The sequence below is a fragment of the Camelus ferus genome, chromosome 25 (genome assembly GCF_009834535.1).
Source record: "Camelus ferus isolate YT-003-E chromosome 25, BCGSAC_Cfer_1.0, whole genome shotgun sequence".
Taxonomy (NCBI): Eukaryota; Metazoa; Chordata; class Mammalia; order Artiodactyla; family Camelidae; genus Camelus; species Camelus ferus.
In genome coordinates this window covers 37,364,160-37,381,600 of record NC_045720.1, presented here as the reverse complement: position 1 = coordinate 37,381,600, position 17,441 = coordinate 37,364,160, and the positions used below count along the sequence as shown (strand labels likewise).

Genomic DNA, 17,441 nt, shown 5'->3' with positions numbered 1-17,441 from the left:
TCAATGAGTCTGGCTAAAGGCTTATCAAGTTTGTTTATCATTTCAAAAAACCAGTTCTTGGTTTCATTGATTTAAAAAAAATTTGTCTCTATTTTATTTATTTCCGCTCATTATTTTATTCCTTCTACTGACATTTGGGCTTTGTTTGTCTTTCATTTTCTAATCCCTTTAGGTATTTTTTAAAAAAATTCCCTTAGGTTTCTATTTGAAATGTTTCTTGTCTCTTGAGGTAGAGCTGTATCACTATAAACTTCCTTTAAACTGCATTTGCTGCATCCCATAGCTTTTGGAAATTTCTGTTTTCACTTTCATTTCTCTCAAGTTATTTTTTGGATCCCTCTTTGATTTCTTCATTGATCCATTGGGTTTTTTTTTTTTTTTCAGTAGCATGTTGTTTAGTCTCCCCATGGAAATGTTTTTCTCCCTTTTCTTCCTGTAATTGATTTCTAGTTCTATAACATTTTGGTTGGAAAAGGTGCTTGATGTCCTGTCCTCTTAAATTTGTTGAGGCTTGTTTTATGTTCTATCATGTGATTTATCCTGGAGAATATTCTATGTGCACTTGAGAAGAATGCATATTCTGTGGTTTTGGGATTGAATATCCTATAGATATCTATTAAGTTTGACTGGTCTAACACAGAAACAAAGGATAAAAAAGGAAAGCATGGAGATTAACCAAATGCTATTTAAGAACCAATGGGTCAATGGTGAAATCAAAGTTGAAATTAAAAAATACCTTGAGACAAATGAAAGTGAAAGCACAACTACACAAAACTTATGGGACACATAAAATGCAGTGCTAAGAGGAAAGTTTATAGACATGCAGGCCTTTCTCAAAAAAGAAGAACAATCTCAAATAAACAATCTAACCCACCAGCTAAAAGAATTAGAAAAAGTGAGGAAAAAACCCAAAAGTCAGCAGAAGGAAGGAAATAATAAAGATCAGGGAGGAAATAAATAAAATAGAGATTAAAAAAAAATAGAAAAAAGCAATCAAACAAAAAGCTGGTTTTTTGAAAAATTAAATAAAATCGACAAACCTCTGCCAAACTCACAAAGAAGAAAAAAGAGACAGCACAAATTAGCAAAATAAGAAAGGAAAATGGAGTAATTACAACAAATAACATGGAAATACAGAATATCATATGAGAATATTATGAAAAACTATATGGAACCAAAATGGATAACCTAGAGGAGATGGACAAGTTTCAGGAAACATATGGTCCACCAAGACTGAATCAAGAAGAAACTGACCACTTGATCAAACCAATCACTAGAAATGAAATAGAATTAGCAATAAAAACCTCCCTACAAATAAAAGTCCAGGACTGGACAGCTTCACCAGGGAATTCTACCAAACGTACAAAGAAGAACTCATACCAGTCCTTCTCAAACTCTTCCAGAAGACTGAAAAGGAGGGAATACTCCCAAACTCATTCTGTGAAGCCACCATCATCCTGATACCAAAAACAGGCAAAGACACCACCAAAAAAGAGATTTACAGGCCAATATCACTGATGAACATAGATGCAAAAATCCTTACCAAAATACTAGCAAATAGAATCCAAGAGCATATAAAAAAGATTCTACATCATGATCAAGTGGGGTTCATCCCAGGGACACAAGGGTGGTTCAACATATGCAAATCAATCAGTGTAATACATCACACCAACAAGAGAAAGGACAAAAACCACATGATCATCTCAATAGATGCAGAAAAAGCATTTGATAAAATTCAACACCCATTTATGATAAAAATTCTCACCAAACAGGATATAGAGGGAACATATCTCAACATAATAAAAGCCGTATATGACAAACCTTCAGCCAGCATAGTACTCAATGGTGAAAAACTCAAAAGCTTCCCACTAAAATCTGGGACAAGACAAGGATGCCCACTATCACCACTCCTATTCAACATAGTCTTGGACGTCCTGGCCACAGGAATCAGGCAAGAGAGAGAAATAAAAGGGATCCAAATTAGAAAAGAAGAGGTAAAAGTGTCACTATATGCTGACGACATGTTACTATACATAGAAAACTCTAAAAGGTCCACACAAAAACTACTAGAGCTGATCGAAGAATTCAGCAAGGTAGCAGAGTACAAGATTAACATACAAAAATCAGTTACATTTCTTTACACTAACAATGAATCAACAGAAAAAGAAAGTAAAGAAACAACCCCCTTTAAAATAGCACCCAAAGTAATACAATACCTAGGAATAAATCTAACCAAGGAGATGAAAGACTTATACACAGAAAACTATAAAACACTGATTAAGGAAGTTAAAGAAGACTTTAAAAAATGGAAAGATATCCCATGCTCTTGGATTGGAAGAATCAATATTGTTAAAATGGTCACACTGCCCAAGGCAATCTACAGATTTAATACAATCCCTATCAAGTTACCCAGGACATATTTCACAGAACTAGAACAAATCATAATAAAATTTATATGGAACCACAAAAGACCGAGAATTGCCAAAGCATTACTGAAGAGAAAGAAAGAGGCTGGAGGAATAACTCTCCCAGACTTCAGACAATACTATAGAGCTACAATCAACACGATAGCATGGTACTGGTACCAAAACAGACATATAGACCAATGGAACAGAATAGAGAGCCCAGAAATGAACCCATAAACTTTTGGTCAACTAATTTTCGACAAAGGAGGCAAGAATATACAATGGAATAAAGACAGTCTCTTCAGCAAATGGTGTTGGGAAAACTGGACAGCAGCATGTAAAGCAATGAAGCTAGAACACTCCCTTACACCATACACAAAAATAAACTCAAAATGGATCAAAGACTTAAACATAAGACAGGATACAATAAACCTCCTAGAAGAAAATACAGGCAAAACATTATCTGACATACATCTCAAAAATGTTCTTCTAGGGCAGTCTACTCAAGCAATAGGAATAAAAGCAAGAATAAACAAATGGGACCTTGTGAAACTTACAAGCTTCTGCACAGCAAAGGAAACCATAAGTAAAACAAAAAGACAACCTACAGAATGGGAGAAAATTTTTGCAAATGAAACCGACAAAGGCTTGATCTCCAGAATATATAAGCAGCTCATATGACTTAATAAGAAACTAGCAAACAACCCAATCCAAAAATGGGCAGAAGACCTAAAGAAGCAATTCTCCAAGGGAGAAATACAAATGATCAATGGGAACATGAAAAAATGCTCAGTATCACTAATTATTAGAGAAATGCAAATCAAAACTGCAATGAGGTATCACCTCATACCTGTCAGAAAGGCCATCATTAAGAAGTCTACAAATAATAAATGCTGGAGAGGTTATGTAGAAAAGGGAACCCTGTTACACTGCTGGTGGGAACACAGTTTGGTACAGCCACTGTGGAAAACAAGGTGGAGAGTCCTCAAAAGACTAGGAATAGACTTACTGTATGATCCAGGAATCCCACTCCTGGGCATATATCCAGAAGGAATCCTACTTCAGGATGACACCTGCACCCCAGTGTTCATAGCAGCACTCTTTACAATAGCCAAAACATGAAAACAGCCTAAACGTCCATCAATGGATGACTGGATAAAGAAGAAGTTGTATATTTATACAATGGAATACTATTCAGCCATAAAAACCAACAACATAACACCATTTGCAGCAACATGGATGTTCCTGGAGAATGTCATTCTAAGTGAAGTAAGCCAGAAAGAGAAAGAAAAATACCATATGAGATTGCTCATATGTGTAATCTAAAAAAAAAAAAAATACATAAATACAAAACAGAAACAGACTTATAGGCATAGAATACAAACTTGTGGTTGCCAAGGGAGCAGGGGGTGGGAAGGGACAGATTGGGATTTCAAAATGTAGAATAAATAAAACAAGATTATACTGTATAGCACAGGGAAATGTATACAACATCTTATGTTAGCACACAGTGAAAAAAATGTGACAATGAATATATATATATGTTCATGTATAACTGAAAAATTGTGCTCTACACTGGAATTTGACACACATTGTGAAATGACTATAACTCAATAAAAAAAAGTTGAAAAAAGTAAGACCACTGTTTCCTTATTGATTTTTTTTGACTGTTCATTGATGTATATGGGCATGTTAAATTTTCTATCATTACTGTGTTACTATCAATTTCTCCCTTTATATCTATTAATTTTTGCTTTATACATTAGGTGCTCTTATATTAGGTGCTCATGTTTACAAATGTATCATCTTTTTGTGTTGATTTCTTTGTCATTATATACTATCCTTCATTGTCTTTTATTATAAACTTTGTTTTAAAATTTACTTTGTTTGATATGAATATTGCTACCCCAGCTTTCTTTACATTTACTGTTTCATGGAATATCATTTTCTATCCTTTCACTTTCAGTCTCTGTGTGTTTTTAGCTCTGAAGTGAGTCTCTTGTCGGCAGCATATAGATTGATCTTGTTTTTTTATATGCAATTGGCAATCATATGTCTTTTGATTGGAATATTTATTCTACTGACATTTAAATTGACTATGTTAGGTATATACTTACTGCCATTTTGTTGTTGGTTTTCTTGTTGGCTTTTGTAGTTCTGCTCTGTTCTTCTCCTTTTAGTCTCTTCCCTTGTGGTTTGATTATATTCTTTAGCACTATGTTTATGTTTCTTTCTTTCTAGTTTTTGTATAGCTATTGTAAGTTTTTGATTTTCGGTTACCATGGAGTTCATATATGTTGACCTATAACTAGATCTACTTGTTTTAAACTGATATTTATTTAAAAATTCTACACTTTTTAACTCTTCTGCCCACAGTGCCTCATGTTTTTGGTGTCGTATTTTTCTTCCTCATGTCTATCCCTTTACTGTTTATTATAGTCATAGTTGATTTTACAGTTTTTTGTCTTTAACCAAGACCCTTTTACACTTCTCATAAGATCAATTTAGTATTGATGAACTCTTTTAGTTTTTGCTTGTCTGTGAAGTTCTTTATCTCTTCTTCCATTTTGAATGATAAGAATGTTGGATAGAGGATCCTAGGTTGCACATTTTTTCTTTCAGGACTTTAACTATATTATGCCACTCCGTTCTGGTATGCAAAGTACTAAAAAATCATCTTACAGCCTTATGGGTTTCCCTTGTATGTGACTTTTTTTCTCTTGCTGTCTTTAAAATTCTCTTTATATTTAACTTTTGCCATTTTTATTATAATATGTCTTGGTGTGGGTATTTTAGCTTCATCTTATGTAGGATTCCTGTGCTTCCTATACCTGGATATCTGTTTCTTTCTTCATGTTTGGGTAGTTTTCAGTTATAATTTCATCAAATACTTTCTCAGCTCTCTCTCTTTCTTCTCCTTCTAGGACCCCTGTAATGTGAAAGTTAGTATGTTTGATGGTGTCCCAGAGATCTCTTAAACTGTCCTCATTACTTTTAATTTGTTTTTCTTTTTCTGTTCTGACTGAGTGATTTCCATTATTCTGTCTTACAGATTACTTAAGCATTTTCTGTATCACCTGTTCTGCTGTTAATTCCCTATAGTGTATTTTTAATTTCAGTTATTGTATTCTTCAGCTCTGATTGGTTCTTTATTATATTTTCTAGTTCTTTGTTAAAATTCTCATTGTGTTAATCTGTTTTTCTTCCCAGTTCAGTTAGCATTCTTACTGCTATTGCTTTGGACTCTTTATCAGGTAAATTATCTGTTTCACTAAGGTTTTTCTTTTCAAGGCTTCTTTCTTATTCTTTTATTTAAAACATATTCTTCTGTCTTTTCAATTTATTTAGCTTTCTCTATCTATGAAATGAGGTGAAACACTTAACTTTCCTGGTGTTGAAGGCATCCCTATGCAGTCTGCATGTTCCCAGTGTCCTTGTGTAGGTGTATCCCTGTGTTGTCTGCATGTGTCCCTTGTCTTTGGTGGGAGAGCTGTATCTGAAGTGAGAACGGGCTCCTCTTTCCCTGGGGTATGCTGGCAGCCACTGCCTTGGTGGGTGGTCTGGAATTAGAGGAGGTGGACCAAGAGCCAGGTGCAAGTTGGGCTTTTCCTATTCTCAGTGATTGTCTCTGCCCTATTGAGTTAGAGCAGTTGCAACAGTGGCAGAGTTGGATTTCTCCACAGTCTGAGGGCAATCTCCACCTTGGTCTGGGAGGTACGAGGGCCTGAAGTCTTGGGACTTCACTTCTGTGCTGCTTTCACTTTTTCCCCAGTGTAGGCACCTTGGTTAGAGCCTGGGTTGGGGCCAGAGAAGTTGATGCCACACCACTGATGTGCTCCCTCCCAAATGTGTACAGAGATCCACAGGACATGCTCCAGTGATGACAGTCTCTTCCCTGGATCTAGCTTCACTAAGATTCTCTTCTTAGTGTGCACAGGGATGCACATTCTGGTGAGATAATGCTGTGATTTATCATGTAGTATGACTTACTGGAATAAGAATCTTCACTCTGGTTTTAAAATAAATATCTCCTCTTCTACTGTAGCCAGATGAAGTAATTCACCTGTGAGCCCAACAGTTTGAATTGAAAGCCATTGTTTGGTTTCTGTTTGGCAACTTCAAAAAATGAATACAGTGCTTTAACATGATTTTGAGAAATAAGTATTTTCAGAATTGACCAAAGCTTTCCATTTTTGCAGAAAATGGGGGGAGGAGCTATCAATGCTTTTCTGACTGCATTTCCTTAGTCGTTAGAAAATAAGGTTGGTTAGATCATCCAGAAGAGGGTCCCTTTTTCTAATTTATACATGGGTGCTGAATGATCTAGCAGTAGGTGGGGTTAGAGGCAGGCTGGTAACGGAGGCCATGAACCTCTAAGGGCTTTGCATGAACAGGTCAGTGTGGGTCAATGTTCTTAGCATTTTTACAAATATTTTCTTTCTTATGTACTAAAAATTGGAGAGACTAATGAGATAATTAAATTGTATTACTTCTTGTGGAAGTCATTACTTCTTGTGGAAACTCAATTCTACAAAGCCTTAAAAGACTGACCACAGTTCCAAATGCGATTGGCCAAAATTTACTCACATTTTCTTTTAGACATTCAATAGACTCCATTTCCTTAGAGTTATAGAAGCTGAGTCCTAAAAATAGTGCCCTAAGACTCTTGCCAACTCAATTTCTAGTGATGGTGCCATGTATAATAGAGATTGAATGGGGTTTTATCTTTTACATGTGAGTTTTGAGTAAGCAGTATTCAAAAGACTATTTTTTAACATTTAGCTTCTTAATTTCTAGATACATTATTTAGGAACTATATTGCTTAGATGTTATTTTAGATGACTCAAAATATACAATTTTTAATGGTAATTTATAGACTTAGGGATTGTGAGTAAGAAGTAAAAAGTCTGTAATATTTTGAAAGGATACGTGTTTCCATCCTGTTCAGAATGTGAGGGTGAACATCCCAGCATCAAACGACCCCTCACTTTCTGCTCCCTCCAAAAACTAACACCTCTATGTTGGTTAGGGGTCCTGTGAGAAAGTACCATAAGCTGTGTAACTTAAACAATAAAAAAAAAAATCATTATCTCACAGTTCTGGAGGCTAGAAGTCCAGAATCAAGGTGTGAGCAGAGTTGATTCCTTCTGAGAGCTGTGAGGGAGAATTTGTTACATGCCACTCCCCTAATCTCTGGTGGTTTGCCAGCAATCTTTGGTGTCCCCTGGCATGCAGAATCATTATCCTGGTTTCTGCCTTCATCACTGCATGGCATTCTCCCGGTGTGCTTGTCTGTTTCTTCACAGAGCGTTCTTTTGTTGGTCATGTTGGATTAGGAACCCACCATATTCTGGGACAACTGCATTTTAGCTAATTGCATCTGCGGCAACCCTATTTCCATAATTCTGTCATAATTCTGAGGCACTAGGAATTAAGATTTCAACAGATGAATGCAGGGGGTGCACAGTTCAACCCATAAGAAAGTCCAAAGGTCTTTTTCAAAAAGGGTTGGCATCCTGAATTCTGCTGGCGTAGTTGTTTCATTGAGTTGTGGTAGCTGCAGTTTTCTGGGTGGTGTCTGAAGGTCTGTAACTAAATGCTGCCGTCTATGAAATGCTGTTGTTCTGTACTCATGCCAGAGTCGGGGTCAAACCAGTGTCTGAGTCTTAGCTATCTGACCTCACAATAAACAAGTGAGGTCACTAAACCATGAAAAGTTAAAGTCTCCAATAGAGTGGCTCTCTCTCTGTAATTTCAGCTCCAATTCGCAACTTCAGATAAGTTATTCAGTTTCTAGACACGATTATTGCAGTTCCAGTGTTCTTTAAGTGTCTAAGTAATTGCTATCATGCAAATCAATGGAAAACTGGTCTGAAGCTGAAATAAAAATTTGCAGATACTAAATACTATATACAAAAAGATAAATAGTAAGGCCTTATTGTATAGCAGAGGGAACTATATTTAACATCTTGTAATAAACTATAATGAAAAAGAATATGAAAAGAAATATATATATCTAAATCACTATGCTGTGCATCAGAAATTAACACATTATAAACTAACTATACTTCAGTTAAAAAAATCTGTATCTTAAAATATAAAACATGAACTTCTCTGTAATAAATGGTTCTCTTTCTCATCAGCAGTGATTAAGTCACTTTGTAGCCATCTCAGCTGAGAGGTGATAGCAGGGAGCAGAGCAGAGAGTGAGCTCCTTTCTGCTTGCTTTCATGTCCTCCTTGGTCAGGGGTCAGGCTCTCTGTCCAGGAAGCTGTTTCCACGGCAGCCTGGGATGGTGGGGAAAGGGATGTGGGTGACAAGTGTCCAGCTTCACACTCAGGGCCCCTCAAAAGGTGAGGAGTGTTTACAAGCCCTGAAACTACCAATGCTATTGATGTGGGGGTGTGGAGTCTAATCTACTGTAATAACCATTATCACACTTACAAAGCATGTTTTCTTAAAAACTGTGTCTTTCAAAGCCTTCTAGAGACTTCTTTTTTGTGGATTATCCAACTTGCATTACCAATACCTGATTTTTGATTTTTAAAAATAATCAGCCCTCTAAAGATCTCAAGTTATGGGTTTTCTCCTCCAGTCACTCTCTCTCTCTCTCTCCCCACCCCCACCCTTCTCCAGTCTGCTTTTGGCATTCTTTGGATTTTGTTTTTATTCTTTGATACTTTTGTTTGTTGTGTTGCTTCTGCTCTCATCTAAGTGACATTAAGTAATACAAATATCTCTCAGTATTTGCAGCAATTTTCCCCCCAAATAATAAAAAGTTATATTCCACTCTGATTGAATTGAATATCCTATTTTATTAAACATGGACAAAAGTGTAGATAATTTTACTGATTTGTAAGTGACATTAACTAGTTAATATTTTCATTATTTTTGGAAGATTTAACGTATTTTAGTTTGTGCATGTGAAAATACGAATGTAGGTTATATTGTGAACCAGAATAATGAATGAATCAGAGAAAGAAAACTTGATCCAGTTTTCTCTCCTTTTTGGAAGGGTGTATGGGAGGATGGCTTGGGTTTTTTAGTTCTTATCTATGGAAGGGGTACTTGAAATTGTAAAGCACTGTGTTTCTGAATTAGTTCGCTCCTCCGTCTTGGCCATTGTTCATTGCCGTATTAGCAGAGAAACAGATTCTCACTGAGAGTGTGTGACACTTTTGCTTAACATGTAAGCTCAGTATCAATGTCATATGAGGTAAAGAAAGTGTCCACATGATTTTTTGCCTTTGAGGTGGTCCTTGTAGAATCTACTGAAGTGATATTTTGCGTTTATAGGTCTAGAGATCGTTTAAAGACTGGAGTTACACGTGTTTTCCATGATTATTTCTATTTTAATTAGATACATGAGATCCAAAGAAATTCCATTTGGACTAATTTTTTAAAATAGATTTTACTTGGGATAAACGGAGAGAAAGAGAGGTGAGTATTATTGTAATAAAGAGAACAGATAAACAGGAATTACCTATTCACAAGGCAAGAGGAGAGAAGCCAGCTGCACCTAGGTTTGTGTTTACATTTGCTGATGCAGACAGATTGGAAACGCAGCCCACTGGCCCACCTCTGGCAGACTCGGTCCTGTGGGTGTCAGCCACATCTGTCAGAGTTTAGTGTCCACGCGACTCAGCCAAGGTGCTTTTGTTAAATATGCCGCATGTATATTTCCCTCCCCGCCCCCATCGTTGATTTAGTAGATCTGGGTGACCTTCTGAGATGTGGGCAACATTTTTTTTCCTTCTTGGAAAGTATTTATTTCTATATTTCTGCCCCTTGATAGGTAATTTTTATCAGGTAACTCATTCCAAAAATGGTTGAGAAAAAGTTGCTTTCCATAGAACTGATGTAATGCACACAATGTTTTCATGAAATTGCTTACACCGTAAATGCCAAGAGGTGTCGGCTGTTGGGATGGGGGAGTATTTAGCCTTGCAATGCTAACCTGGCTTCAAGACCCACACCTTTACACAGCCCTTCTCGGCGTCAGGATTGCTGCCTCCCATCCTGCCTGTGTGAAATTCTACAGCAGCCTCTGCCGCTGACTCTTTTATAACCACTTTTTATTTATTTTCACCGGACTTTTAGGAATACATGGCCAGTAAGCAAGCACCCAAGTTGGTTTTTAAAAATAAAGAAGGGACAGGTTACTGGTAGATCTTTCATGCATCTTAATCATAACTGAAACATCTTGTACTGCTTGAAAAAATATTTGCTATAACTAGACTTTATTTATTTTAAAAGATATTAAACAGGCTTTAAAACAGTAAAAGTTAAACAGTAAAAGGTACTGATATGGAGACCAGACTGCCAGGCTCCATGGCGTGAATAATTAACTGGCCTAATATTCAGGTAATGTGGATTCTAAGGCCATCTCCTTCCTCAAATCTTTCCGTAGCTTGTCGAGTCCATTATGTCCAGTCAAATGGCTGTCATTAAATCATACAAACTTGAATGGACTTATCAGAACTTAGCAGGACTGGCTGTTTAATACCAAGGACCAACCACAAACAAGATCACGTTGATCAGTTTATACTCACATTTAAGGGGATAGTGGTAATTTAGACACGTCTAGGGAAGTGTTCCATGTGCATATAACAAACTGGGCAGGCAGGAGTATCTAAGAATAAAAGTGAGCAGTGATGAGTTACTCCTTACCTATTCTTCGAATAAATGAAGTTGATTTTTTTCACTCTAAGAAATTGAACCTACATATAGGCTGGGGTCAAGTTATGAGACGTGCATGGATTCGCAGCTTGGCCCAGCCACTGTGACACACAGTCTTGGGCCGGCCAGCCAGCCAGCCAACCAGGCAGCACTGAATGTGTGCGTCCTCTTTGCCCAGACTTAGTCACCTTTCATGTCAGGCTTCTGATCTGTCAGTGGCATTGCTCCGAGTTCTGACTATCTCACAAATGCTTTTGTGTGAAGAGGATGAACATGTGAAAATGATTCTCTAAGTGTGTATGGAGATATTTCTCTATGGTGCCATCACTTGTACCAGTAAGACACTCTGATCCAATGTCTTCTTGTAGACATCTCTGCAATTCAGGGGAAAAGTAATAGGCCAAAAAGAAGTGTTTCAGAATTGAAATGTAAATACGAGCTAATTAATGAGTGAATTTTCTGTTATTTAGGACAGGGATGCTAGCCTCTCACTGAGCAAATAGAGTAATTACATTATGGTTCCTTTCATCATTAAATAAGCCAATATCCGTTTTATTTTGTAGTGGACTGTGTCTCGGGGTTATAAAATGGTCCTGTTTGCCCCGATCTTCTTCACAGGGCTGGCCTTTGCTGTCCTCTCATCTGTGCATCCAGTGTTTGGTCTGTATGGGTCTCTGTTTCCTGCCATCATTTACGCCGTATTTGGAATGGGACGCCATGTTTCCACAGGTAATAATTTCTGTCTATGCTTATGCTTCTCATGTTACTGATGAAAGGGACTTAAAAGTGGTTGTTTGTTACTGATAACACTTCCAAAGCAATGCTAACTTCACTCCTGATAATATTAGGGCAAATATTATCAGCAAATATTAGTGCAAGACATTCAATTTTCTGTGCCTCCATACATACCGGAATTTGTTACTATGTTTCTATGTAACCAAGGTTATTGTTAAAGATTCTGCACATTTTTAAGTTGTAAAAAGAATGTAAGAGAAGGATAAATGTCCTGAACTTATAATGAAATGCAAGTAAGCACTTTGAGGAAAAGAAAAGACTCTAAAATTTAGTTACTCAAATATTGAACATTATTTTCCATGTAACTGTTATTTGGATTAAGCAATTGTTTACGTTTCTTCCAAGCTAGATTCTGTAATTGCCCGCTATTATTACATCTCTTACATTGCCTAGCTTTGCATTACCAAATAAAATGTGGACCGCCACGGGTAATCTGATACTAGAGCAGGCTGGTGAAAAACACGGGTTTGGGAGTTAGACCTGGGTGTTTGTCTCATTTGCCCTTTGCTATCTGCATGACCTTGGGCAAAGTTTTAAAGGTCTATTTGCTGCTTTCTTGATAGTAAAATGTCAAAAACAATCATGATTGCCACGAGTACTAGATGAGATGATTGATGTGCAAGTGTCTAATTTAGTGCTTGCTACGTAAGAATTAACGAAAGCTATTAGTTATCATCACGAAAAATGGTAACTTCATCTTACATATGAAGATAATAATAATAAAAACACATAAGAGGAAAGATCCATGAAGGCATTTCTGTCCATTTTGTGTATGTAAGATCTCAGTCTGTAAGGAATACATTTTCGTGTCAGTTTCTTCAGTGGTCAGTTTGTGTTACTGAAGAAAACTTTATTATCCTACAGTTTTAGAGATCAGAAGTCTGAAACAAGGCTCATAGGTCTAAAACTGAGGTGTCGGTGGGCTGCATTCCTTTCTGAAAGTTCTAGGGAACAATTCATTTTCTTAACTTTTCCAGCTTCTAGAGGCCCCTGCATGCCTGGTGCGAGGCACCTTCCTCCATCTTCACAGCCAACAGTGTGGCATCTTTAAACCTCTTTCCAATTCTGATCTTTTGCCTCCATCTTCCATATTTAAAGGGCCACTATGATTACACGGGGCCTGCCTGGACAATTTAGGATAATCTGCTTATTTTAAGGTCAGCTGATTAGCAACCTTAATTCCATCTGAAGCATTAATTACCCTTTGCCATGTAGCGCACTACTTACAGGATATGGACTCATTTGGAAGGCCACGATTCTGCCTGCAGCACTGGTACATTGGTACATGCATTTTCCTCATGCAGAAATTAACCCCTAAAATAATGTTTTATTTATGTAAATTTGGCTTCTTGTGTCAGTGAACTTTGTCATGGGAGACAGGATCAGCAGTTACCAGACGTACCACACAGCTGCCTGTAGTATGGTCACGCACCAGCAGGATCAGTGTTGTGTGGAAGCTGGCTAAAAATGCGAGACCTTGGTTCTTGCTCCAGATCTATTGATTCTGAATCAGTATTTTCACACGATCTCCAGGTGTTTTTTCTAAATCTATCTGTCTATCTGTGTATGCATGTATATGTATATATTTACTTAAATTTGAGAACCTTGGATGTACTGTATATTAGATGCTTTGTTAAGAGGTTTACATTTGTTATTTTATTTTATCTCAATACAGTCCTTTTAAATGGACATTATTATTTGCATATTTAGGTTAAAAAACAGCCCTGAATTTCGTAAAGCTTTCTGTGAGAGCACAGATTACCTTGCAGATGCATGGATTGCAACCCAGGTATGGCCAAATCTGAAGCTGAAGCCTTTTTTCTCTACAACCAGCTGCTCAAGAATGGACTTTCCTTTTGTCTTGATGTGAAAGGAGAAAAGCACTATAATGAATTAGAGGTCCTTGAAGCCTATTATATTCAAATTTTCCTGCTCTCTAATTTCCTAACAATTTATTTTCATTTTTGAAAACATTTAAATATGTCATTAGCAAGAAAAAGCAGATTATTTTAGAGCTGACCTCAAAGCATTTCCTCTGTTAAAGGATAAAAGAAAAAGGTTTAAAAAAGTTTCCCAATAGAACATAATTACTTTAAAAAAATCAAAATACTTACCTTGATATTCCTAAGTGTGCATTTACATAAACCGCTTTATTTCCTAAGGAATCATTATAGACATTTTACTGGTGGCAGGGTTTTGAAATTGCCATTTACATAAGACGTTGTATTTAGCAAATATTATTAACAGCTATAGGAATCTTGTAGTCTACTAAATAGATAATATAGATTTCAAAAGACATGTAATTTACAGACTTTACTATAGTCACTATATAACACAATAAGTGCTTAACACATTTTATTTCTGCATATGTACTCCTCCAAAGGACAGAGCCAGCTGGACTTTCTCCTCTCTTTTTTTATCCCAATAGACTTAGAATTCTTTAGACTCAATAAAGAAGCAATGATCCTTTTCCCTCATAGTATTATATTTACACGCACACACACACATATATATAACTTTTATATAGGACTCTATATTTTAATTTTAATATTAATATTGGAAACAGTTATCAATAAAACATTAATAACATTAACATTATTTATATATGATGTATGTATGTGTATATGTATCTCACCTGAAGTCCCTGCAAACAGTTAATACAGAGAACAGATTCTCTTTCCAATAATGTTGCTGTCCTTTATTTTGGTGTATGTGTGTGTGTGGGAACTACTATTTCCATTTTCCTGTTAAGAGATTGTTGTTGCTTGTATAAAGAAAAATCACTTTATCTGGGATTTTACCTCCAACGCAGATAGTCAGAATGCAATACTGAATTACTAAATGCAATAATGAATCATATGTAAGATATCTTTAAAAGCAAATAATTCAAAAGCTAGTATGTAAAGAAACCAAATACACTATTTTTCTTAACAATGGATTATTTTCTTATTTTAATTAAAAATATGCATTATATATATTAAAAAGGAGTAAATCATTGCTTCTTGTGACTTGCAAAGAACATGTCTTCGAATAAAAAGGAAAAGAATAGAAATTTGGGTATGAATCCATTGGAAACAAAATTGTTGAAGATAACCCATAGGTGACAATTTATAGGAAATTATTATCTTCTAAATTAGAGGGAAAATTTTTAAAGAGAAAAGTCTGTTCAGCAATTTAGAGAAAACATTAGGGAGAGCATAGAGGGAACTCTCCAAAAGAAACAAAAATGAGCAAACAGTTATTTACCAAAGGCCTATGATGTCATGAGTCTTGTGATAGAAGATTTTTACGTATGAAATCTCATTTGATCTCTACCCAGGTTTTGTGACTAGATGTTTTATCATCATCTTATAAATAAGGAAGCTGAGAGAGGTTAGGTAACTTGAGCAGGAATTTGAACTTGGGTCCGTCCAATTCTGAGGCCCCAGTTCACTTCTTATGAAGCCCTGCCGCCCACAGTACCGCTAAGCGGCTGGGTGGGGTCACTGGTATTTTACAGGTACCACTCCTAGACTTAAAGCCCAACCAGAGTGAGGGAAAGAGCAGAGAGGCAGTAGGGATAAGATAAAGACAAAGGCAAAATTTGTGAGATAGAGAAGGTAAAATGTCGTTCCCACACCCTCACCGGCAGCGTCAGCATCCTTGACTGTTCTCAGCTGTCTCAGAGACAGCACAGCATCATCCTTTCAAAAGAGGCAGGACTCGCTCCTACAACCATGTTGGCTCAGTGGGTATCCCCATATCCATTGCTGGCAAGCTCTCCATGTGGAGAAGTTCTTGGCATGTGACTCCCACACAGGTGAGGCTCACTTCTCTTTCCTCAACAAAACCCTTTAGGTGGCCTTTCTCTCTTACCTGTTCAGTTCCTTCTTATTTTTCTCCAAATTCCAGGAAAGACAGGTCTACACTCAAATTTAACTCCCAAACATCTTTGTTTTCAGTTCTGCAGTCATTTGTTCAGTGGCTTCTGTACAAATCGTTTTGCTCCATGCTCTAGGAGATTTGAAGACCAAAATACACACCTTTTTATTCTCAGGCATATCAGACTTGGAGAAATTCTGTTGCAATATATCTTGAAAAATTAAACCTTATTAAGAGCAGATTGTATGGCAAATGTTCCTTATTTGGTGTTGCCCATCCTGGATGCCAGGATCTTGTCTCTGATCATTCGATTTATTTGTTCCTTGATGTGTTCTTGATTTAGTACATTATGGTGAGAACAGTAGTCACAATGGTTGATACTGATTGATGATTTACCGAGAGTGACAGCTCCCTAAGAGAACTACATTCAATTTATGTATTTATGTACCATCAACTCAATGGAACAGGGAACACAGAATGATAGACCATAACAGAGCATTCTGAATTTAATCTCAACAGGAATTATCTTTTTTAGGTGCTAACTACATGCCACATATTGTGATATGTGATCTATTGCGTTATTTCATTTAAGGCGCATAACAACCCCACTGGGTGAGGAATGCTGTCTGTCTTTAGATAAAGAGATTGAGATGGCAGTCCTGGGGTTTAAGGCGAGGCTTGTTGGAGGCTGCAGCCACCACCCTATTCTCAACTACCCCCCACACAGCCTCGCTTACCCTGGAAAACCAAAGGATTGTTGGTGTTGGGTTTCCACGAGGCTTTTTTCTGTTTGACCTGTCTCTCTTGCCCTATGAGCCTGCATGCTGTTTGTTGAGATATCTACATCTTACCACAGGCTTTTTTTTTTTTTTTCCCATGAAGTGTCACTTATGATCTGGAGCAAAGCAAGGTTTGAGTGGGGTGAATGTGGACAAATATTGCAGTTTGTTTCTTTGATCCGAGAGAGCTGAACCCTCTCTGTGGGAACTGGCATTTCCCTGCCAGTTTGGCTGGATTCTCAGAAATGCTGTGCCAAGACGAGAGGCATCTGAACTCTTGTCAGGAAGAGGGGAACACACGGAAAATGGTCCTGCATTTGTGTGCAGCCAGGACAATGCCTGGGAAATGCCGTTGAACTTCACCTAGTTACAGGACCCAGAGATGGTATGTGCAGGCATTTTAGGGGTCACAGCATGCTGTTGTGCTGTAACAGCGGTGTAGAAAGGTTAAACCTGGCCTGGGGGGTCTGGGTTGGATTTTTTGCTGCCTGTAGGATTTGAGCCAGACCAGGAAAGACGAGAGTGTTTTCACAGGCAGATTGGAGGAGCGAACGTTTCAGGCAAAGAGTCCCAGATTCAGTAAAGAGCCATATTTATCCACTGAGCCTGTTGAGGTTTTCATATTCATCATCTCACTTTCTCCTTAAACTCTGAAATGTAGGTGTTGTTATCCCCATTTTACAGATGAGGCAATTTAATCTCTGAGTGATGTGCTTTACGTCATGATTGTTCTTATTTTTTATGTTTATTATACTTTATTTTTAGGGGGATAATTTTATTCATTCATTCATTCATTCATTCATTTTAGTGGAGATACCGGGGATTGAACCCAGGACCTCGTGCATCCTAAGCATGCTCTACTACTGAGCTCTACCCTCACCTAAAGTCACAGTTGTGATAAATGGAGAAACTGGATTCAAGT

At 37.1% G+C, this 17,441-nt stretch overlaps 1 protein-coding gene across 5 annotated transcripts in view; it reads left to right on the top strand.

The window, feature by feature from the left end:
* The window catches only part of SLC26A7 (solute carrier family 26 member 7), a 134,124-nt gene that overhangs the window by 22,917 nt on the left and 93,766 nt on the right, over positions 1–17,441 (top strand). For all 5 annotated transcript variants that reach the window (XM_032467735.1, XM_032467734.1, XM_032467737.1 and 2 more), the window contains one exon: positions 11,703–11,813. In XM_032467735.1, coding sequence (XP_032323626.1) covers positions 11,703–11,813 — 111 coding nt within the window. The remainder of the gene's footprint in view (positions 1–11,702; positions 11,814–17,441) is intronic.